This window comes from Thermobia domestica, chromosome 7 (assembly GCF_964235325.1).
Source record: "Thermobia domestica chromosome 7, izTheDome1.hap1.1, whole genome shotgun sequence".
Classification (NCBI taxonomy): domain Eukaryota; kingdom Metazoa; phylum Arthropoda; class Insecta; order Zygentoma; family Lepismatidae; genus Thermobia; species Thermobia domestica.
The window spans coordinates 71358538-71383002 of NC_137460.1; the positions used below are offsets into that span (position 1 = coordinate 71358538).

The following is a 24465-nucleotide window of genomic DNA, read 5'->3' on the forward strand; positions in this document are numbered from 1 at the left end:
AGCGTTCACTTCTGCTGTGTGGGGTTCGATCCTAGCTCGTGCCAAGTGCACTTTGTGGTGGACAAACACTGTGTGCATGTTTTTTTTCTTCGGAATTTTCCCATTTCCTCCCACTTTATTCATTCCACCATTTTCATTCCTTTCTCACCATCACCATCTCCTTTAGCCTAGCAGGCATAACCACGGGACGTAAAACTTAAAGTTTTCATTTCATTAATAATAAAGGAAAAATAACCGTGCATAAGATAGACTAACCCAAATCAAAAGTAACAAGCAAAATTCGTGTGACTGATAAGATCAAATCAAAAATCTTTAACAAAAAAGTTAATTAATTATCAGTAATTGTAACCAATAAGTCAACACATTCATTCTAATTAATAAGTATTAGCATAACGGTTTAAACACTAAGTGCTGGAACTCAAGTTAGTAACTTCAGTGCAGGTGGTGCTAGCGTAGTAAAGTCCGAACGAAGCAGCAAGGAAGATTATGTACACGCTTCAATTATGACAATTTTTATTTGCTATGCTTGATCATATTATGAATACAAGACATTATTTTTTTTTTTCTCGGACTTTGTGGAGAATCTTAACCTCATTTCCCTGGTAATTTGCTGAGGTTGAAAAATAAAGCAACACTTGATATGATGAAGTATTAATACCAGTGAATATTTTAACAAAAGTTTCTACAAGGAAATTCAAATTTCGAAGCACTGGAACTTCTAACAAAAGAAACGCTGACCAAAGCTTCAACACACACTGTATTTTAAATTTATAGACTTTATCTAGTGTCTATATAGTGTCTGATGAAGGATATGTTAGATATCCGAAACTGTAACACATTATAGTCTAAAATAAAGTGTCTATTGAAGCTTTGGTCAGCGTTACTTTTATTACAATATTCAACCCAAAGCTATGGATAGCGTTCTTATACTGGAACTTCATGTATTATTTCGATGTCATCTCCCCAAAATACATAATAGACATTTAGCTTTTTGTCTCTTACGGAGTAAACACCTTTTACTACATCGTGAAAAGCTAAGGAGAGTACTTTGAAAATTGTAATTGTAAGAAGTCGACTAATGAAGGATAGTCGCGAAGGAGACCGATATGCCTTTAATTTAAGCAGAACTCTTGTTAAATTTCGTAATAACAACGTGTATGTAGCCTGAACCTTGTAGTCTTTTAGGTTAAGTCCAGCGTGCTTCTTTTTGTCACTCCCAAAGATTCTAAAGTTTCTTCTGATGCAAATATATTCTTTTGGTATTAAGGAACGCCATAAAAGTTCTTCAAAATAATGTGGTATTTACTTTCCTCTTTGAAGTGGCAATTTTGAGTTCATTTAACCAAGGATACTATTTATTCCACGAATAAAGACTTCAGTTCTCTCCTTTTCGATTGCAATTTACACAAAGCTCGCGATAGAACTTTAAACCAGTGTAGGTGGTTCCAGATTATCTGACTAAAATACCGGAATGTCAGCCTTTGGTGCACGTAGTCTTGGGTTCGATTCCTGGTGGGACAGTAAAATAAATAATTTCACAATCATTCACTTTTTTAATCGTCCCTCTTATTCATCCTAAAGGGCACAATCGTACAACGGTACACTTGGGAAAAAAAAAGTAATTCATTGTTAATTGTAAATCTGGGACTGTTCCGACCAAAGTGAGACGTCTGGAAACCCTAAACTAGCGGCAACTGAATTATTAAGCCGCTGTACTGCTAGCTTTATACTCATTTTTAAAAATATTTTGAGTTCTATGTGTACCTGGATTATGCGATCTTTTTCTCAAACGTACAGTTTTCAACCTCATATAATGTCTGGTAGTAGGAAAATTCTGCGCTTCTTTCCGTTGTAAATTATTGTTATTATTAAAAAAAATGCACGCACTTAATTTCGATGCCAAATACTATTTACAGTAAAGATTTTTCTGTTTGAATTATAAAAATATATTATAGAGTTTTAACGATGTCCTATTTTCCCGAAATACCAAGTTCTTTCCAAACTTTCTTGTTAAGCCTACTACAATCACAAGCTAAAGTAACAATTGTAGTATAACAACATATAACAGCACTTTTGCTAAACTGAACCCTTGAATAGCATTTTTTCCCCCGTACTTAACAGTGATACATTGAACCTACGATTTCATTATAAAGAAAGAAAAAAAAAGCGTAATCCCAAAGTTTGGCTTTGTTTTTACTTTGAGTGAATTCTCCCATGCATCTACAAATTTACCCAAACGACATTTAGATCCTACTTGATGACTTTGGCGCGAAGAACTCAGGTTTGCTTCACAGAGAAAGCTCAGGTGATTTGGATCCCACGTTAAACTGTAGGTCACTGTCTCATATAGTCTCGTTGTTGAAAACGACCCTAAATTTCAATCCAACCCACCACTATTTACTTCAAGTAAACCTTCTTCTCGTAATTTCATAAGTGGTCTAAATAAATGCCGACCACTGTTTATCTGATTCAACAATTTATAACTGAGAACAAAACAATTCTACATATTGAGTGATTGACATGCGAATAGTGCAGCTACTTATTATCAGTCTAGTCCAGTCTACTCCGTTTATGGCGGTTTTTTGATTATTACTGCACTCCAGTCAGTTTACGGCTGTTATATTTTTATTATTACTCCAGTTCAATCATTTTGTGGCGGTCTTTTTATTATTACTCCAGTCCAGTCCAGTCAGTTTATGGCATTTTAAAAATTATTACATCAGTTCAGTCAGTTTATGGCGGTTTTTTGATTATTACTTCAGTCCAGTTCAGTCAGTTTATGGCGGTCTTTTGATTATTAATCCAGTCCAGTTCAGTCATTTTATTGCGGTTTTTCGATTGTTATTCCAGTCCTGTCCAGTCAGTTTATGGTGGCTTTTTGGTTATTGTAAGTATCGGGCTTTGAAACCCTTGACTTTCATCTGAGTTTGGGTCTGTCGATTGGAGTGCTAACACATTGTGGTTTTTGGGACCACTACTGTCGCAAACTCCGTTTTGAAACCCTCGATATATAAACTACATATACGAGTTACACAGAACAATTCCACTCACTCACTCACTCACTCTCTCTCTCTCTCTCTCTCTCTTTATCTATATATCTCTAAAATAGAATTGTAACACTGTTTTACTCGCTTTTCACCGTAAGAAAGCGAAAACTACCTACATATCCATCCCATGCGACTCGCGCGACATCTGTTCAGAACTACTAAGATTGGAAAGATTGTATCACGGTGTTTTATGAGTTCCAACACTAAGTTTAAATCGCCATGGTATTGGGAAACACGAAAACAAAATTCCTTTGACTATATCTAAAAGGTAATTTTAAAGGAGGTAAGTGACATCGCAACATCACTCAGCTGTGCAGTGACCAGTAATACGACACTCACTAAGACAAATGGAGTTTCGAAGCTTTGTACCGTCTGTTTGCTTAGGTTTTTCTCCTTCCCTTTCCGGAGAATTGGGCTGTTGGTTGGCGACGATGAAAGCGGAGTTCTCCTCTTTTGTGATGCTCATGTAGTAGCAGGTATCAGTCTTCTTCATGATGTGTCGTGGTCCCGGGTTTAGCAGTATTGTGTCTTCGTAAAATTCAGGAAGCTCTGATGGACGAACTCCAACTAGTGCGACACCATACCTTTCAGAAAAGAAAGTTACAAAAGAAATGAGAGGTTAGTTACAAGATTATGATCTACACTTATGATAGATACAAGCAAGGTGCGAAATCCGGAAGGGGGAGGGGCTTCCCTCCAAATACTTTTTAAAGAGTTCCACTAATAAGGGAGCTTGTTCCAGTACCGGACAGTAGTAATTTTAGCATTCCAGTGCTAGAGAGCAATAGCTGTTCTACGTGGATTGTACCATTTATCAAGAAGGGTAAGTATTTGGCGCCACTTGTCTGTCATGCGCGCTAGTCTCAAGTAAATCGCTGAAAATTGATCCTCGCTCCTGTCTTGCATTGCATATAACTTTTACAGAAGATTTTCACCCTCTTCAGATAAGCGAAGTTAATTTATTTTGCTCTCATAATATTTCTTAATAATTAAAGAAGTGTACAGTGTGGAAACATTAGCTAAAATTGCCATAGTCTTTATTTGGTAATATATATATATATATTTTCTAATAGATCGTGTGGTCCCAGTACCAGACACTCCGTATGTTCCCAGTACAGGACAGAAGAAAATGTCTAATTAGTCTTAGTTGAGAAGATATGTAGGGTGGAATTTATTTTCAGGGACTTGGTACAGTACAAGGATGGCTACATACAAGAAAGGCCAGTGTGATGAAGAAAGTATGAAGAAAGCTATGGATAGTGTGTTAGTGGGAAACTGTAGTGAAACAGAGTGTCTTATTTGTGGAGAATGTTTCAATGAGGATTGGGTACAGTGCTGCAGTTGTTGAGGATGGTCACATGTTGTTTGTACTGACAGTGAAAATATTGATTACTTCGTTTATGAAAATTGTAAGCAGTGAGCTTACTGAGATGACGCTTTCTTTCTACCTTTTATTGAGAACAGTCAATGAACCTAAATTGTCTTCAGTTCCCTTCGAAGCCTTTTTTCCCTTAAGGATTTGGCAAATGACTTAGCTCCGTGTCTTCGTTTCCCCATTACTACTGTGGAAAAGGATGACAGTATTAAGGGAGAGGACATATCATAGAGCTTAAAATTAAGGATATAAGCTAACATTTTGCCCAAAATCAATGTCCTTTTGCAATCAATAAATATTCAAGTGAACTACTGTCATAAGTGTAGAAAGACCATCAATTACAAACTAGGGAAAAAATTTAACTGAAATTAGGGAAATTTTGGAGTCGTTGGTGGAAAATTTGTTTCAGAAAATCGATGAATATGACACAGTATGCCAATCAGCAGAATAATAACTTGTCTTCTAGGTCATACATTGAGTGGTATCATTTACTAAGTAAGTATCAAAGTATAATTTTGTCTTTTATTCTACATAAATGCGAGAGAGTATTTGTAACTTCCAAGTTCAACGTTAATGAGATCAAGTTGTTTTATTATGAGTTTTATTGTAAAAACAGATAAAGCTTGGAAATCACTAAACTACTATACTAACAACTCTTAAAATAAACTAAGATAAAGAATAACAGAAAAATTTGAAAGATAACTTACAAAAAATAAATCGTTTCGAATATTTTGAAATTTGGAATTAATTTTGCGTACTAGTATTTTTAAGTCCTCTTTGAATGAATGGAGAAAATATTTAAATGTATTTTTAGAATTCCTGGAATTAGCCTGAATAAATATTTTGATAATGTAATGTCCTTCTATGAGAGAGTTTTTATTTTTTACATTGGGCTTAGTAATTAATATACTCATTCTCACAAAGTGAGTCGATAATTTTATGTACACTTAAAATTAATTTTAAAAATGCAATCATACAAGTATGTATTTTTAAAGTTATTCACTACAAGAAATATTTCTTGTGTTGTGGTAGCGAACTTAAACAGGATGATACCATAACAGATAGGATACCATAATTGCAAAACTTTGGATTTATTAAGGTAAATATTATTTTCAAAGAGAGAGTTTGTGCTTAGTTTTTCCAAAAAGCAGTTTTCTGATGAAAGAATACATTTTCTTAAAAAAGAAAACCGAGACCACATATGTTTGGTTACTATCATTTTCCTAAAGCACAAAATGCTTTGGTAAATTTACTCTATATTTTATACGGAGAATTTTTTTCATAACATAAAACTATTTTTTTTACACTTAATGTCACAGGCGCTGACTACGTGGGTGCTCCGGGGCTCAAGCACTCATTAGCGGTATTTAATGAGTGTTGAGCATCCATTGAATTTTTTAGTTCGAATTAACTTTGAAATTACAATTTCATCCGATGAATAATAAAGAGAAACTATATAATGCATGTGATCTACGTTAAATTTTAGATTGGGATGCATAGGTATTGAATAATAATTTATCAATACCTTTTTTAAACTCTTTAGGTTTATGGTATATCAAAGATCGAGCGATATAGCATTACTGCAATAATAATAGTCCGTGAGTGTAATTTCACATAATTATTTTTTAAAGAACTTTGTGTTTGATTACGTTAATTTATATTTTAAAACATTTAAAATGCTCTACGTAAATTACAAGACAGTTGAATCATTTTCTATTTTCACTCAAATTATTCTCAAATGTTCTAAAAGGTTTGACTGTAATAATTTTCTGTCTCCTTATTTTAGCCAATATTGCTATAGCACGGCCAACAAGAGATGGTCTCTGACGTTTCTTACCACATGCGATGGGACATTGCCGCCCCTACTTTGATACCAGTGTTACCAACCACGATCACTCTGTCTTATACCATTAATTAAATTTCCACTACAGTTGCATCGAAAAAAAACCTTGACACGCGAGTAGTGGCAATGTCACTGCGAGCTGTCAGAGACGTTCTCTTACTGGACGCACTATAAACATGTTTGAAATTCATAATCAAAATCTTAATGTTTAGGAATTTTGTTCAATATAAAGTTTAGGAAATCGTGCTAAAATAAATTATTATTTTTAAACCTTTGCAATTTAAAATAATTTTACGGTTTATTTGATTTCAGGAGCTGCAGCTCTTGATAGTATTTTTCGCCTCTCAAGGAGGATTTGGGAATCAGTGGTCTATTGGCTCTACTAAAAAAAAGAAAAAAAAAACATAAGACATTATTGCCGAAGCCTGAGCACCCATTTATTAAAAAAGTAAATAAATAAATAAATAAAAATCGGTGCTTATGCTTAATGTCAAGTAAGAATGTTTTAACATGTTTACTTTTGTAACAAATGCACTCATGTACACAATTACGTTAAATGCTTAAAATTAACACTTGGTGCCGAAATACAACAAACTTTTGAAGTACTCACAAATTAATATTTGTCGATTCGCACAAGCAGAGTAATTTTCAAGCACTACCAGAATTCGCAACATTGCATACGGTATTTTTGACTCCAATGTTCGAAATTGAATGAACGGAATTATTGTTTCTCTTGTATTCAAACTGTTGCTCGGCTACAGTACGATAGATTAGAAACCAACTGTTGCCAACAATAGCATTCCTGTACTGTACTTTGTTGCGAGTAATTTCGTTTAAAAATATTCATTATTTAAAGGTGACTTTATTTTTGGATACCAAGATTACAAGTTTATGAAATATGATACTAGTAATTTCAGAAGCCACACATTAGATCTATATACGCAATATATTTCGTTCGGTGTTTGGCAAATAAAAGTGGCAAAATCTCTCTTTTCTGTCCTAATCACCTGCTTATAATTCCATCTTACTTGAGTCCTCTGAGATAATCCCATTACCAGATAATGATGGGATGATTCTGTGTAATCTATTAACGTATTTAATAATAATATTAATAACAATAGAAAAGAAAATAACATACTTCCTATGGGAATGGAAGCTGGCGTAGGTGAAGCTTTTCCCCTCGTATTCACCAAAAAACCGACTGTCGCCCAATTTGATGTGATAAATTTCATTGCCGGAACATTTGCCATATAACCTATGCCATTCCTCTTGTGACGTTTGGCCTTCTCTGAAAAAGAAAGAGAATTTATGTTTAATAAATTTAAAAGCAATTGCAGAGGGAAATAATCTCAAGCGCATATATTAATTAACTAGACTCGAAATAGCTGTTTAATCTATTTTTGCTTATCTAAAATGTTGAAACTTTACTGTAAGAATTGGCGCAAATAGGTAACTGTGCATATAGTACATATTATAAAATTTCAAAAAGAAGTTTCGAAGTTAAAATATAGAATATACTGAATACGTACATTTCACTGTATTAATCATTATTAAATATTGTATATGTCGAACATATAATAAATTCCAATCTATATTAATATTCCGTCACTTTCTTGTCTGATGAATATTCCGTCACAGCTATAATATCCGTTTTAACCTTTAATTTTTTCTCACCCATGTTTCTTGCTCATTTTTAAATTTTCTTTCTCGAACTGCTAAGCTGAGGATGGAAATAGTAATTTTCGAAAGTACTTTGGTCTGCGGTGAGTACTAAGATTTTTACTTACATTTGTTTGTTAATTAAGATTTCTGAATCACTTTATTAAAAATAGAATATTTTCTCTTCCGATTCTCTTTTTGACTCTTAAAACTAACGATTTAAGAAAATATTAGTCTGTTCGTGTACAGTAAAAGCTTAAATAGTTCTGAGAATAGAGATTCTCCTCAGATTAATTTATTTATTAAGAATAAACTGTTTAAGAGAAAGAACACAATATTCTGTTTGGTCGATTTGTGCATAAATTATTCTTAGAAAATCCATTTGTAAGCTCTTTAATTTATTTATCCTTATGTTAATTGCAAAAATGAAGTTATTAAAGGTAATCCATCTTTAAACGTGATTGTTCACAAGTTTTCCCTTACTTAAGTTATAATAGTAACTAACAGATACTTACTGGCCACGTGAAGTATGCAAAAGAAGTGTGACTAGCGTGGAAGTTCCAGGGCAAGTGCAGTTGTTCGCAAGCAGTGCGTATTTAAATTCATCTTCACATACAACATGTTCAGCAAATTTGACGTGAAGTTTATTTTCGGGCCGGAAGATCTGTACATACTGAGGCACATTAGGAGCAAAGTCTTTCACTGCCCATGAACGCAGGATTGTGTGTTCGTCCTGTATGAAAAGATAACGAATTAGTCTTCGATGGAAAAATGTAAAGATTTATTACTTCAATAACAAAAAAATGCAGGTGCAGTTGTTGACCAATAATAGATGGTACATTCCGAAAGGTATTGTGCAAATGATGAATTATCAACAATTTTTAATGATATTAATACGCCCAATACTCTATGCTGGATCAGCAAATAACTCAGCGTTAATTCTTTCATATCACCACGTAGGTACTATGGACTGAGCCTAAATACAATTTCCAATGCTGGCCTTACTTGACTTTCTCGACGTTAACTTTATGGAAGTTTTATAGATCATATTGCATATCCTACGTAAGTAAATGACGATCGATCTAATGATTAGGAAACATTCAATGACTATTCTTATGTTTATGGCTTCTGAAGTCTTGAGTAATTTTCTGTGCAAACTAGAGAGTAGATTGCATTATGATTCTGTTGAAGGTTTCCTAGTGACAATTATCTACGTAACAATGAACCCAAATATTTTATGTTATCTCGATCGTTTTACACATTCGTACAACATAACTGATTTGTTCATTCTTGATCCAAATTTGAAGAACCATTTATGAGAAAAAAAAAAAAAAAAATCACGATGGCAGCGGTGCGGTCATTACTGAAGTGAAAAATGGATTTGCTTCCAAATCGGTAGACTTTTACGAAACTAGTATTGAAGGATTGATTTTAAAGTGTATGACTGATGGGTGGATACATGAAGAAGAAAGAGTCGTTGGACGAAATTTCAGATCCCTAGCACATCTTGATCATAGAGTAAGAACGTTTTGATCTCGCGTGGTAAGGGTCCATCAAAAACTAAACTGCAAAGAGCTATTGACGTACGTATGATAATCTACAATTTGTAGGAAGCGGTGGCTCAGTGGTAGAGCGTTCACCACTGATGCATGGGATCCTGGAGCGTTCGATTCCTGTTCGCGCCAATTGAACTTTGTGATGCATAAACACCGTGTGCATGGGATTCCTCAGGGTTCTCCCGTTCCTTCCCATTTTCTTCATTCCACCATTTCATTCATTTCTTATCATCACCATCTCCTTTAACCTAGCTGGCATAACCGTGGGACTTAAAACTCAAAGACTTCATTTCATTTTTTCTGCAATCCGTGGCTGTGCTAACTAAAAGAGCTTTTCTTCCATAACGACTACATTGTACGGATATTGCCAGTTTTACAAACAGAAACTCTCCCAGTTGTTTTTAAACAATCTTTGTGTTTAATTTAATAATTTTTGACTAATATATAATAATTTGAATAAAATTGTAACAATTGCATTAAATAAATGTAAGAAATAATTGCGAAAAAATAAGTCAGCAGGAAATATATGGATCCTGGAGCGTTCGATTCCTGTTCGCGCCAATTGAACTTTGTGATGCATAAACACCGTGTGCATGGGATTCCTCAGGGTTCTCCCGTTCCTTCCCATTTTCTTCATTCCACCATTTCATTCATTTCTTATCATCACCATCTCCTTTAACCTAGCTGGCATAACCGTGGGACTTAAAACTCAAAGACTTCATTTCATTTTTTCTGCAATCCGTGGCTGTGCTAACTAAAAGAGCTTTTCTTCCATAACGACTACATTGTACGGATATTGCCAGTTTTACAAACAGAAACTCTCCCAGTTGTTTTTAAACAATCTTTGTGTTTAATTTAATAATTTTTGACTAATATATAATAATTTGAATAAAATTGTAACAATTGCATTAAATAAATGTAAGAAATAATTGCGAAAAAATAAGTCAGCAGGAAATATATTTCGATAGTCGAAGCAAAGGAAGGGGTAGAAAACCACCTATCAACGGCATCATATCTAGTGTTCCTGTCTGCTTTTCTACGCCATCCAAAGATATTACACCTTATTTGTATAGTATGTCGTCCAGTTGTATAAATGTTCAGGGTTGTCCTTTGTGTTAGAGAAGAAACACCTCATCTAGTTCTTTTCCATGTTGTAAGGTGCCAAGAACCGACGACACGTTGCCACGTTTGACTAATATAACTTTTTAATATTTTAATTTCAAAAAGAATATTACACACATAATCGAACTCTATTTTGAGTGAATATATAAACAATGCATATGATACGTACTGCTGCAGTCTTATCAGCGTAGTTTCTAGCTGCGAGAACAAAACACGCCTCCGCTTCAGCCATTCTTGCTCGGGCTAAATCTCCGTCTTTGAGGCACGAACCTTGGATATAAATGACCCTTTGGGCCCAGATTGGAACTTGGAGGATCATTCGCATCGTAGTATCCAATTCCATTGGAGATAGCAGCACTACGTAGTAGTCCTTTAAAAAGACGCAAACATTTCAAATTAAATTGAGATATGAATAATTCAATTTCAGATTTTTAGCCAAAATCAAATAATAAATTTAAAAACTAACCTAATCTATGATAAAATTATGTATGTGTGTTCAAATGTGTGATACCCTCTCAAAAACCAAAGACAATTCTGCCTCCAGAGTAGCCGAAGGTTTAATACTTCTAATAAAATTTAGAGAGGAGTATTAATATACATCGGTAAAAAAAATGAGCAGACACTAATATATCATGGCCCCAAAAGAATGAAATTTTACACACAAAGCTAAAGGTTTAATACGCTCACGATCCTACACTCTCGGTCAAAATGTACAGGATGTGTCAAAAGACCATATCAGAACGTGGTATCCTCCTTTAAATGCATGGATACAGTTGTAGAGGTGCCAGAATCCTACTTTTGTGTCAAATAGGATTCCACTTTTCTTCAACCAGGTAGAGCAGTTGATCAATATCTACCGCGGAGATTGCAGACTGGATCAAGTGTCGTCCAATTGAGTCCCCCATTTGCTCAATGGAAGGCAGATATGATTGTCTTGCAGGTCAAGGGAGATGAGGCACACCTTGGAAACAGCTTTGAGTAAAATTAGTGGTATGTAAGCAGGCGGTGTCCTGTCGAAAGAGGTTATATTCCTGATGGTGAGCAAACTACAATAAAACAAAGCGCTTCAGATTATATTCTAGATGTACGTTGCACTGGTCAATCTTCCTATATGAACACAAGAAACAAACATTATTGGCTATGGCTCCCCATATAGCAATGATACCTGGCATTAGTTCTGTATATCTCTGCCGTATAAATCTTCGAAGGTTCCATGCATCCAGTAAAAGCAACAGACACCAATGATCATCACTAAACGTAATGATATTTGCCATTTATCTTTCCAATTGCTTCTTTTGCAACAGCATAAGAGGTGAACTGCCGGGTGACGCGGAGTAAAAGACCATCACCGTAGTCATACATCATGTAAATGTTTTAAATGGTCTTAATTGACAGTTTGGATGAGACATTAGTCCTAGTCTATGATACGCGAGCAGTACAATCTGTAATAGCAGCTTGTCTGATATGAATGTCTAGGTGTGCAAACGTATGACGCCGTTGTCCGAAACAATTGTGACATTCATGCACATCTTTCTCGGACCAATATCACCAGCATTGATGCAAAACGGCTTACCTCAGGTAATAATATGCCCCGCTGGAACTCCGTTAACTGTGTACTTAGTGAGCTCGTCTGAACTAGATCTCAAACTTGAACCACCAATTCGACTACTACTTTGGCATGTCATCATCAACAAGCGCTACGGGTTTAGAGTTTCCACGTCTAGTACTTGATTTTTACCGCATCTGTAGCGCATTGATGTTGATCATCGCATGTACAATCCTCTAACAAAATTCAGGTGAATAATGTTTCTACGTCACTTTCTTCTGGGTGTTCATTTTTAATTTGCTTCATTACTTCCTTCTGGATGATCACTTTTCATTTTTTAATAACTTATATTGTAGTACAGAATGAAATTTTACTTCCATTAGGCACTACCTTGAATACAAAACTAGTAGATGTTTTGTGCTTATAAGTCTGCCTTCTCTAAATGAAGAATTCTTCTGTCACTACTATATTTAATTTAACGCTTCCTGTACGTACAAAAGTAATATTTACTTCTTAAAATTATTTATATTATTAGATTCTACTGGTCTGCCGTGTTTGGAGGATTCACGCTTCGCCACTGATATTGAAATATATTTTTTCTCCAAATTTAAATACATATATAATTCTTTGGGACTCTCTGCCATTAAATCAACATCTAGTAATTAAGTTTATTACAAGTGTAATTACCTGTAGAAGCGGATGGGCGTAGAACTCATTGAGAAAATCCATAATAGTGTCCGCGTGAAGTGTTGTGCTGCAAACAACTACGTGCTTTTCTGATTGAGCTCTGTGCGATGAGTAGCTGCCTCCCAGCTTTTGGCGTTCCATCCACGTGAATGCGAGCTGTTCAAACTGTTACAAAAAAAGATTTATTATTAATTAAGAGGAATTCACAAACCATATCAAAAACTTTTTAACTTTTTTCTAAAGTAATTATTGAGGAATAATAAAAAAATAATTATGTGAAACGCTAACATGAAGATAAAAGGATTGTCGTGACGGGTAGTCAACTGTTTGGAGATCGTTCCGCAGCACCTGACCTTGAAAGAACATACTTCCGCAAGAGAAGACCATATTATCTAATGATGATTTCCACAAATATATTGGTGAAAATTCATGTATGAACTCTATATCGTTCGATTTAAACGAAATTTGGACCGAGAAATGTGTCTGTACAAGACATGGTGCTAGTAGTTTGAAGTTTATCAGACAATATGACAAGTATAGTTTTGTGTGTATCACGGTCGGTGTCGTGCAATGCCAACAAACGTTTATCGTGCTATTAAGTGCTGTGTAGTGAAGCTGGGTTGTCATTATGTATAAATGCCACTCACCAGGAGTGTCATTTGGGGAGGGTAGGCGGCAATTGTTTCCTGACAAGTAAACTGTCTCTTTTTTGATATCGGTTTGCCGGAAACACATATTTCCGAAAAGCTGATGTCGACAGTAGAAAAATTGGGAAATATATGAGAGGCAGAGAGACAAGCGTTCTGTAGCTATAGGACCCACAAAGTATCATGATAGTGTGTAGAGATTGACATATTCCTTGAATGACGTCTCTATTTCCTGTATATTTCTACTTCCTACTATGTATTATGTACTATAACATCCTACTATTTCTTGTATATTGCTTATATGTTCCCGTATGTTGCTGTCTAATACTAACATATTGTACGTCTTATTCGTATATTGCAGATGGACCCTAAAGTCATTGTGGCTGCTTTGGTCTCCCGATTCGGAACAAGCAATCGTCCCTCCAACAACCAGGAATCGGAGATGATACGGCACATTATTACCCTCCTGGAAAATGATATGGAAATTGTGGACGAGATCAGGACATTAGGATTTCCTGGTGGCGATGGAGAAGAATGGGACGAGGAAATTGAGTTTGGAGATTATGGTGTCGATGAGAAACAGCAGTGCTCTTCGCAACAGTCTCATGCTTCGCCTTCGAGTTCATCGGCATGCGAGTATGTGCCTTCACCGAAAAGGAGAAAACATGATGGTCCCGCAGTATGACAGAAGAGGATTGGACTGATTACAAGAAGTGAGCTTTCGTGTACTGGACCACAGATCCTACTACAGGAACCTCCAACAAAACGTCTGTCGCATGCGTCAGTACTGAATCAGTTTAAAAACATTAACCACATGAACATTCCATACAATTTGAAGAAAAAATGAATGCCCCTTCGATCCCAAAAACCAATCAGGCCGTTCTGCAGAAATTCAAAGAGAAGGAAAAAGAAGGAGCAATTATTCACGACAGGACGTTGCGACTGTGGGTCACGCAAATTAAGATAGTGATAGATCCAGAAAATACCATCAAGTTTAAAGCTTCTGATTCCTAAGTATATCGCTTCAAGAAGTGGAATAACATTGTTGATCGAGCAATAACCCCAAAAATTGCCAGGAACTGAAAGGAGCAAGAGGGAAATCTGTCACAAGCGTGCGATGATTTTGTTAAGAAGATTCGCAACCTCATCGTTACCGAACCTTTCCTTATGTGTTTTCAATGCTGACCTGAGCAGATCTGACAAAGTTACATGGCCATCAAAACCCTGCGAACCAGAGGAACAGTGCTCTGTTCACTCTGTTGTTGGATCAGTCTCTCCAACATAGCACAGTTTTATGATTATACCTGTGATTTCAATGGACGGTGAAATAATGTGGTCAACATATGTGCTTGTATCCGAGCAATCTGGAAAATTCCCGCAGTCGAAGCCGGCATAGCCTCCAAATATAAGATCTTATGTGAGAAAAACAGCAAACATGTTAAAAGTAGACCTTAAACGGTTCCATCGTGAAGTATTTTGCCAAATATTCTTGGAGACAGGACGAATATTATGCTGTTGGTGGATTCATGAGAATCGAACAAAGATCATGCTTGTCTAATTCCGAAGTACCTGATGGTAAATTCCTACAAAAAGAACTGATACCTGAAGAATCTAGAAGAGCCAGCCTCTGGATATTCAGTTTTTTCCGAAAGTACAAATCGTTTGTTCGTTACATAACGGACACGATCATTATCGAGACACAGGAGCACATTTGGCATCACGATAGTTTTTTGGCCCAGCAGGCCTTTTCCCTGTACCAGTTCAGCGCTTCCCGTTTCAAGAACTTGATTAAGTATGCTTTTTATAAGGGCAGATGCTTGGACGAAGAACCTAGAATGTGGATTGGGCCAATGGATTACTGCTTCGATTCATTGACAAATGATGGGTGTGCAAAGTGTGACGCTATCGCGTTTATAAAATGTGTCCATTGTGAATTGGCTTTATTCCCTTTTCACTGTTTATTTATTGATTGTCTCTTTTAATAGATTTGGATTGACTGCAATAACATATCTCATTGTACACCTATAAATGTGTTTTATGTTTTTTCAACGCGTTGTTTTTACCTTTATGTTTCACTCTCCAACCTTATTAACATATTATTATTACATAACAATAATTACAACGTGCATTTTGGAGACGTTGGGTGTCAGATTTTCAACACTATCATGATAATTGGTGGGTCGTTTAGCTCCTGAACGCCTGTCCCTCTGCCTTTCATATTTCCCACTTTTCTACTTTCGACATCAGCTTTTCGGACATATATATATTTCCGGCAAACAGGTATCAAAGGAGAGAAGGTTTACTTGTGGGTTTGAGAAATATATGCTTTTTTAAAAATGTATATTAATCGTATATAACAAAAAAAAAAAATGATAACACTTATGTTGGTAGACAACCTTGTTCTCCTTCCTGTCAAAATCTGAAATGGCATTATTTTGTCACTCACGCGAGTCGTGATGTGTTAACGATACGGAGGTCAGTCAGTCTCCAGTACCCCACGTCGCACTGCGGGAGCGTATGGACAGAAGGATCTTTCAGGCTGCCCTAATTGACAGGACGACGACGGTCAATGTAGCCAAAGTCAACATGGTACTCCCAAGTAAGCTCATAGACACTAATCAATTGATTGTTGGAGGCAAGGCTATGGTCTTATGTTCCTTTCACACTATTATCCTGTACCAAGTGTTTAACGCCAAGATATCTTTGGTGGTATCGCTAGGAAATGCAGTGGCGAAGCGAATGATGGCAGTGACGACCGTACACCTGTCCGTAGAAATGAAGGTGAGAAGAAAAATCCAACATGTGTTTCCACATGCCATACAAGATCTTTAGACAGAATTAAGGTACAGGGGCAACATACTACATATCCCAATCACCTCTTATCACTGGTGATGTGACTAGTGAGTCTCGTACATTCATGGCGTCAATCCTATTCTTCGACTCTATCCGGACATTTTCCGGTACTCCATATTCCAGCAGAATAACGCTCGTTCCCATAGCGCTCGGGTAACCAATCGTTCTCAGTACTTTGTACCTTGACCTGATATCTCTCCGGACCTATCCTCTATCGAGTATGTGTGGGACATGGTGAAACAGTGTCTAACCGCCAGCCGAGTTGCTGTAACGATCGTCTCCCAGCTACGCCAAGACCTTTGAGAAAAGTGAGATACAATACTTCACACAGAAATTCAGCATTGGAACGAATCAGCTACCTATGCGAATAGTTTCTCTGTCTGTCCGCTCGGATATTTTTTATAGTGAATATTTCATTTCATGAACACTTTGTATAACAGGTTCGGGATCCTACACCTACTATCACCTTCTTCTTGTGTACCAATTTTAGATCAGATGCGTGAATTTCTGCTAGGTGTTCATAAATGCGTTTCCACCAGTGTATATAAATAGACGGTTGATTAGACTTCAAGGAAGGGTCATAATACATTAATATTTCCGGAGTTTGAACTTCTCAGAACTCAAGCAGCCTGGAATACAAACGAAAATTTCGAGCAGATTTTGCATCGAAATCCGAACGCCTAGGACTTATCTCGTGTGTTATTGCGTACGTTTTCCCCGCGCTTGGGCCAACCATGCTTCTTGTCGTTCAGTTCGTTGTCGGAAGCTGGAGTGAAAGCATGTCGTGGGCTTTATACGTATTTTGTTCTCCATGAGTCCAAACAAAGTTAATTTTTATTCAAATATTATTATTTGTTAATAATTTACCTTATAATCCAGTGTATTTACTGAAAAATCCTTCGAGTTCGTGAGACCTAGGAATGGATTAATCACGTTTCTATTATTTTAAAGGAAAACGCTTGTCTTGAAACTCAAACAAGGTTCTCGAGCGGATTAAGTTCGTATTCTAAGGTATCACTATATTATCTCCGAATTCCACTAATATTTCAATCCTATGCAATTTGCAGGTTTACAAATAAATGATAATGCAAGTTCACCTCATACAGAAGAGACCCATGTAACTGATCTTATTGTTAATATATGAGTAACGAAACTTGATCAAAGAGAGAAATTAGTACTACTTCTAAAAGTTTTACATGTTATTACAAGCAATTCTTAGGCATTATAGCTGAAATTGAAGTTTCGTGATGAGGTTTATGCAATTCTAAAGTGTATGCGATTAATAGATTTGATGCATAAAAATGTGATGCATGAAACGAAATGCAACACGCATACGAGAATAAATTACAGCTATTTTCTTTTCTTTCTTTTTTTTAAAAAAGAGAAAAAAACATGCTATATCCATTCACCTAACTTTGTTTTAATGTTTTATGTTCTGCTATAGACAAGATATTTTTTCTTTTTTCTAACAAAAAAAAAAAAAAAAAAAAAAGATCGGAAAAGAAGAAACCATGTCCTACCATAAGGTGACGTTTTGTCTGGCATTTTAGACATGATAAAGTACAATATACAGCACAGAGACCCACTTCGAAAGTTTGATTGATTCTCTCTCTCAACAAATACAATGTTAACCTATAAGTATTCGTTTTTTAAAAACTCCCTTCATTGTAATCCATTGCAGTAGCGTAGCCAGGATGTGTGTTTTTGGGGGGGGGGGCAAGTGCTGTTATTGGTACATATAGAAAAATTACAAACAAAAAAAATATAAACAAAAATATATAAAAAAATTACAAACATCAAAGTACCAAAGTACATTGTCTGAACTCTTCGTGGGGGCCTTCTGGGCCCCCCTTCCCTACGCCACTGATCCATTGTGATTCCGTGGAAGAGAACGTAGCTCTAGCACGTGGTGTCCTTGGTTCGATCCCAACTCACATCAACACTTTTTAATTTTAATATACATTGTCATGCTTTCTGTATATTTCACACACCGTGCAATATACGAACACTAAGATTATTGTGTATTTCTTGTTGCCTTGGGCACCTATGTCTCCTACAGACAACTCGCTATGTTCGCGGTTTTCTACTGTTGACGCTTGATCCAGAAGTTACCAGATAAACGTACGACTCTTCCAAATTGCAGAGTATGTTTTCTCTCCGACGAGTTCATTCCTGATTGGCTGAGAAGCGATTTAAAAGATGTCTTTCCCATAAAATGTGGCGGTCATTATAATTGGAAACTGTTCGCTTTTGGTTGGTTGCAAGACCAGTTAAAAGTTAAGCTTCAAGTAAATCGAGAAAAATGTAACTTCGAGAAAACTGTGATTCTCCCCCCTCATTTCCGCAATATTTCTTATTGCCCGTCATTTTAGGCGAAGCGAAGATTAGGCAAAACAAGGATGTTTATTTTGCTTAAAATGTATATATATATATATATATATATATATACTTTTCTCAATACTTTGTATTCAAAATTCTAGTCTATTTATCTTTATGAATTGTAATTTCTAATTTTCAACTATAGTAATGCTAACCGATCAAGCACTGAGAATGTCGCCATTGATTCTAGTCCGAACAAAAGCTTTACAGCTACTCTATGATGTCACTAGTGTCGGAAGAAACACAAATGATTCAGAGTTCGTTACAGTTTAATTCCAATAGAGATGTTGGCTGTTAGAGTTGAGATCTGATTGTTTCTATCTCTTATGCTAACAGCGTTGCATGTTGTTGTATATGTACTACAGTAACTAACTTAAACCATTATGCCTCCCCCCAAAATTGCACGAATAAGGGAGCAAGGACAAAGGACTAATTACTTTAGGCACTGCTATGGAGCTAGTTTCCAGCAGTATTGTTTTTTTCTGTGAAGGAGGCAAATGAAATTGCTGTAAAGAGTTCTAAAGTTTTTTTCTTTTGTTTATGAGTAAACACCTCTATCGTGTGATCGTGTTTCAAAAACTAAATTGTTTTTCTAAATTACAGTACTGATTAAATGAGAATAAAATACAGTACAACCAGGGCTGTAGTCGAGGGTACACGGCGGTACACGCCGTATACCCTCTGCTTAATCTTAGTCATTAGAGTGTACCTTCTGCTTCAAAGCGTATAGGATTTTCTACTTTTGTTTCCTTTATATTTATTTACTTAATCAAACTATGACTGCAATGATAAACTGACTATATCGCCTTTTCTTATATTCTTAGCAAGTGTTCAAATATACGAGTCATGAAAGAAAATTAATTCAGAAAACTTACCGCACATCCTAATATTCACTGTCATTTGTACAGTAGTCTCCTCAGTCTTCTATGCAACAGTTTCAGCAATTTTTCTATTATTGGAAGCATTGCTGGAGATCTGCTAGCTGTAGCGTGTTCAAGAACTGTTGTGTGATGAGTCAAAACTCTTTGAACTGGACTTTCATTTAGGAAAAGGGAATGAACTCGCAAGAAGGTAGATTAAGTGAATACAACGGATGGGGAACTGGTCGTGTTACTTTTTGACCTGAATCCGATTATCTCGTCGAAAGACAAAGGACAAACTTTTCTGCAATTCATCTCATGTTCAGTACATCCGGGATAGAATCCGTTGACATGTTCCGCATGACAATCAACACTATTGCGAGCTTCAATGGACGAATTTTTAGCACCAACAAGTGAATTATTGAAAAATTAAATTTTTGTTCTTTCCTACCGGGAATTGAACCCGGGACCACGTGCACTTGGAAACTTTTGGGTTGCACCTCGTAGTATATAAAAGCTAATGAAGAGATGGATAAGAAAACAAACGTACCTGTGTTGGTAAAACGATGAGAGCGACGCATATCATGATCACCATGAAAAGCTGGGACGGCCAAATATCTGGAACAAAATCACCGTATCCTACTGTGGAGAATGTCACTACTACGTAATACGTTGCTTGAAATAAATTCAGATGTCGATGTCCTGCTCTCTGACAGTGTTGAATACCACACACACTGAAAATAAAAACGAAATTAATTCTTTATAGTGCTATAGTATTTTGAAAGCGTTTACTGTTAAAGATATTTATGATTTACAATATTTGAAAAAACATTTTAGCAATGAAAGTCTCACATTTATTTATCAACGAAATTAAGAAAGCGCTCGGCAGACTTACAGATTCTAGAAACCTGAAAAGTTAATTTACACATAGTGTTCCGTTCACATACCGTGGCCCGAAAAGTTTCTCTTCAGATTTTGCCATTGAAAATTCATTGGGTTGTCTTTTTTTTAAATTCACACAGTCATAATGTGCCATGTCTGTGCCGTTCCCATGCCATGCCCTTACAGGCTGCCTTGAAGAGAAACCTCCCTGTTCGTGGCTCGTCAACCGAGATTCTTCGGCTATCTTCGGAGCACACGAAGTTGACCGGAACAAAAGAAAATGGTGTATAAAATAGTAACAGCACGACATGGAACGGCACGGCACACAATGTGTGAATTAGCCTTAATGACACCCTTTCGGGAATGATTAAGCAACCAGTCTTCGGTGTTGTTTGGACAAGATGGATCACTAAACCGACTATTCCAGAAGTTCTGTCTTGACAACGTACCACAAAGAATTGGATGTGTGGTCTTTCGTTAGAAAAAAAAGCTAGAAATTGTTTGAATTTCACTTTCATTTGAGATTTTGTGTAATTATGCAACATTGAAGTTTTAAGGTTCTACTATTAAGTGGGGTAACTGAAATACGAGAGGGGCTTGAATCCGGTTAATTTGGTGGATGCACAGAGACCATCATGCAAGAACAACTCTCACTGTATTAGGTTGTTCTCCATCACACTATTTCAGATCCAAGGAAACTGGATGTTGAAACCACGTCACCGGTCTTAGTTTTGTATTTCGTTTTAGAGTTTGAAAACATACATATTTACCCATTTATCCATAATGGTCACTCCGGAAATACTCAGGAGAGGACACAGATGTGCATACACAGAGGCGAAAATGATAACCAACACACCCGCAATTTCAACCAATAAAAGTTGCAATACATTAATACAAGTATTAATTATTATTGTCTTCAACCACCAATGGGTTATGGAAGTAGCAGCCATTATGCCAGGTCAACTACTCGTACCTCACTGTAAGTTTGTCAAAAGATTATATATTAAATAGCATTCATTATACGTACAGCACAAGCTGGAACCAAAATAGCGCAGACATAAGTCCGACTTTGCCTTTATTAATTGTAAATTGAATCCAAGCAATTGTACTAAATTAATAGTTATTTTGGCGACGGATACGTTCCATTTGATCTACATGCTACAAAAATTATAAATTGCTCATAACTTTAAGATGTATCAAATAATAAAAGTAAATTCACAGTTCTTGTACTTATTCGGTCGCTATTTTATCTTGGTCCACAAGTGTTCTTGTTCAGCACGATATCTGCAGTATTGATTACCATAGTATATATATATATATTTCTTACAACAATATGCATCTATACAACAATATATACGTTATTGTATAGATATATATTGTATGTATGAAGATTGTGTTGACTAATATATATATACGCTTCATTGGGTTAAAATAAGAAAAAATAATGTTCCATTAATCAGTCACTTTTTACTAAAATGCTCTCTGATATCGGTCATTTTCGATCATTTATGTATGCTCTCCTTGTTGTGAGGCTGAATTTGGATTTAAAAGGCATGGGAAGTGTCACTGTTCATCTCAGCGACCCCGAAAACTATGGATTCGACACTAATATCGGTCATTGCTTCGTCAAAGTGAAATGATAGAAACATCCCAACTCCAAACCTCATCTATGTTGAAAATTTGATCAAGATCACTCGAGTGATTCAAAAGTTATTAAGTCACAAATATAGTCACTTTCATTTATATATAATTTGATAATTCCCAAATTACTTGGATCAAAAATTTGAGACCTGCTGGTGTAATGTAAATAGTTTTGAACAAAAAATATCAAATAACTTGATAAGATTTAGGAGAAATGTTGTGGGGAATTTCGCAAAATGTGAGGTATCCAGGATATTAAAACTTCATCGCTCTTCTTCTATAATAATAATAATAATAATTAATTAATTAATTAAATGTTTATTAGGGACAAACAGCTACAGCCACAAAGTGCCCCCAAGAAGGATTATACAAATATAGGGCGCTTACATTTAAACAACATAAAATTGAAACATGTAAAGAAAAACATGCAATGGGTATTACAGATAAAAATACAATGAAAAACATAATGAGAAAACAAATAAGCAGAAATATCATCTTAAGTACATCTCAAAAAAGTACACATTGATAAACATGAGACTAAAATAACACATTGATATGAGTATACAGTAGGAAAAAAAGTATATAACATATTAAAAGGAACATACATATAGTCAAAGTTACAAATGAACATACATGAAAATCAAAATAATATAAGCATAATTTTCAAATCAATTGACACCTTAATTAAAGTACACTCATTCAAAGACAGAAATAAAAATAATAAGACAAATTTACCAAGGAATACAAAATAAGCATATGGCATGTGAAACTCGTAACCAAGATAATAATAATAATAATAATAATAATAATAATAATAATAATAATAATAATAATAATAAAAGTGTAGTATCCAAAAAAAGAAAGCAAAGATAAAAGAAAAAAGATGATAGGAAAAGAGAAAGAAAGTTAAAAGGGAGAACAAGAAAACAACCTAAAAATTTTTTTTTAAAAAAATTCTCAAATGGCACCTTACAAGTTAAAAAAAAATATTTGTCCTTTAGAATTTTAATTAATTGTGAACGAATTTTAATAAAATTACTTTGAAAGATATCTATAGCATAGTAATACTTATTGGCTGTATCTATAGTTTTATAAATTGAACTCTTCAGGGTAGGAACATTCGAAACAAAAGGTACAAAATTTCTAACATTGCGATATGGAATTCTTATGGACCAGAGACCATCAATAGAAAAGACACCTTGAAGAATATTATGAAAAAAAACTTAAATCAAAAATACACCGCCTATCAGTTAGAGGTAACAAATAAAGCTCTTTAGATATGCAAGACAAACTCTTATCTTTGAAGTTTTTAAACTTCCATCGTAACCAAGCCAAAAAATTGTTTTGAACAGATTCTATTGCATTTACAAAATACTTAGTTTCACAATTCCAAATAACAGTGCAGTACTCCAGATGGGATCGCACATTGCAAATGTACAGAGTCTTACAGGTATTGACATTCGAAAAATTACGGCATAGACATTTTAACATAGCTAAGTTCTTCCTAGCCTTAGAAGTTATTATCTGTAAATGCTTATTGAATAATAACTTGTTATCCAAAATTATTCCTAAATCCTTGACATAGGCTCCAAAATCGATTCTCTGCTTACCGACTGTATAATTATACAAAAGAAGATCAGTTTTCCTTGAGAAAATTATGCCTTTAGTTTTGGTAATATTCAAAGGCAAGAAAATTGGTTTCAGACCACTTGACCACTAATTCAATATTATCTTGTAAGGTTACTTGATCTTGAAAGGTTTTAATTTCTTTAAAAATTTTTATGTCATCGGCATACATCAAATATCTACAATTTAACTTCTCAGGTAGATCATTTACATACAACAAAAACAACAACGGACCAAGATTAGAGCCTTGAGGCACACCAGATGTTATATTATGAATAGAAGACATATAGCCATTATACCTTACTTTGAATTTCCTATTATCTAAGTACGAATCTAGCCACTTTATTATTTGATTCGATAATTTGTACTTATACAACTTATTTATTAATAAGTGATGAGGTAATTTGTCGAAAGCTTTGGCAAAATCAAAGTAAATAACATCTGTCTGACCACCCGATCGAATAACAGAAAACAAACTATGTACAAAGCATGCCAAATTTGTAGTAACTGTTTTACCATTTATAAACCCATGTTGATTTATATCCAACTGATCACGTACAGCATTATACAAGTAGTTGTACATTATTTTTTCAAAAATTTTAGGAATAACATTCATTATAGATATTGGTCTATAATCGTTAATTTTATCACCTTTAGTCTTAGGTATTGGTGTTACGGCTACAATTTTCCAGGCTTCAGGATAAATGTTTTCATTTAAACTCCAATTAAACAAAGATGCTAA

General features: G+C 35.2%; 1 protein-coding gene across 5 annotated transcripts in view; it reads right to left on the reverse strand.

Moving 5' to 3' along the window:
* The window catches only part of SLO2 (slowpoke 2), a 664715-nt gene that overhangs the window by 104992 nt on the left and 535258 nt on the right, over positions 1–24465 (reverse strand). For 4 of the 5 annotated variants that reach the window (XM_081764837.1, XM_081764841.1, XM_081764839.1 and 1 more), the window contains 6 exons: positions 20125–20308; positions 12836–13000; positions 10772–10972; positions 8440–8657; positions 7404–7553; positions 3387–3631 (listed from right to left, as the gene is read on the reverse strand). In XM_081764837.1, the coding sequence (XP_081620963.1) occupies positions 3387–3631; positions 7404–7553; positions 8440–8657; positions 10772–10972; positions 12836–13000; positions 20125–20308 (1163 nt within the window). The remainder of the gene's footprint in view (positions 1–3386; positions 3632–7403; positions 7554–8439; positions 8658–10771; positions 10973–12835; positions 13001–20124; positions 20309–24465) is intronic. The other variant, XM_081764838.1, reaches the window with a different exon arrangement.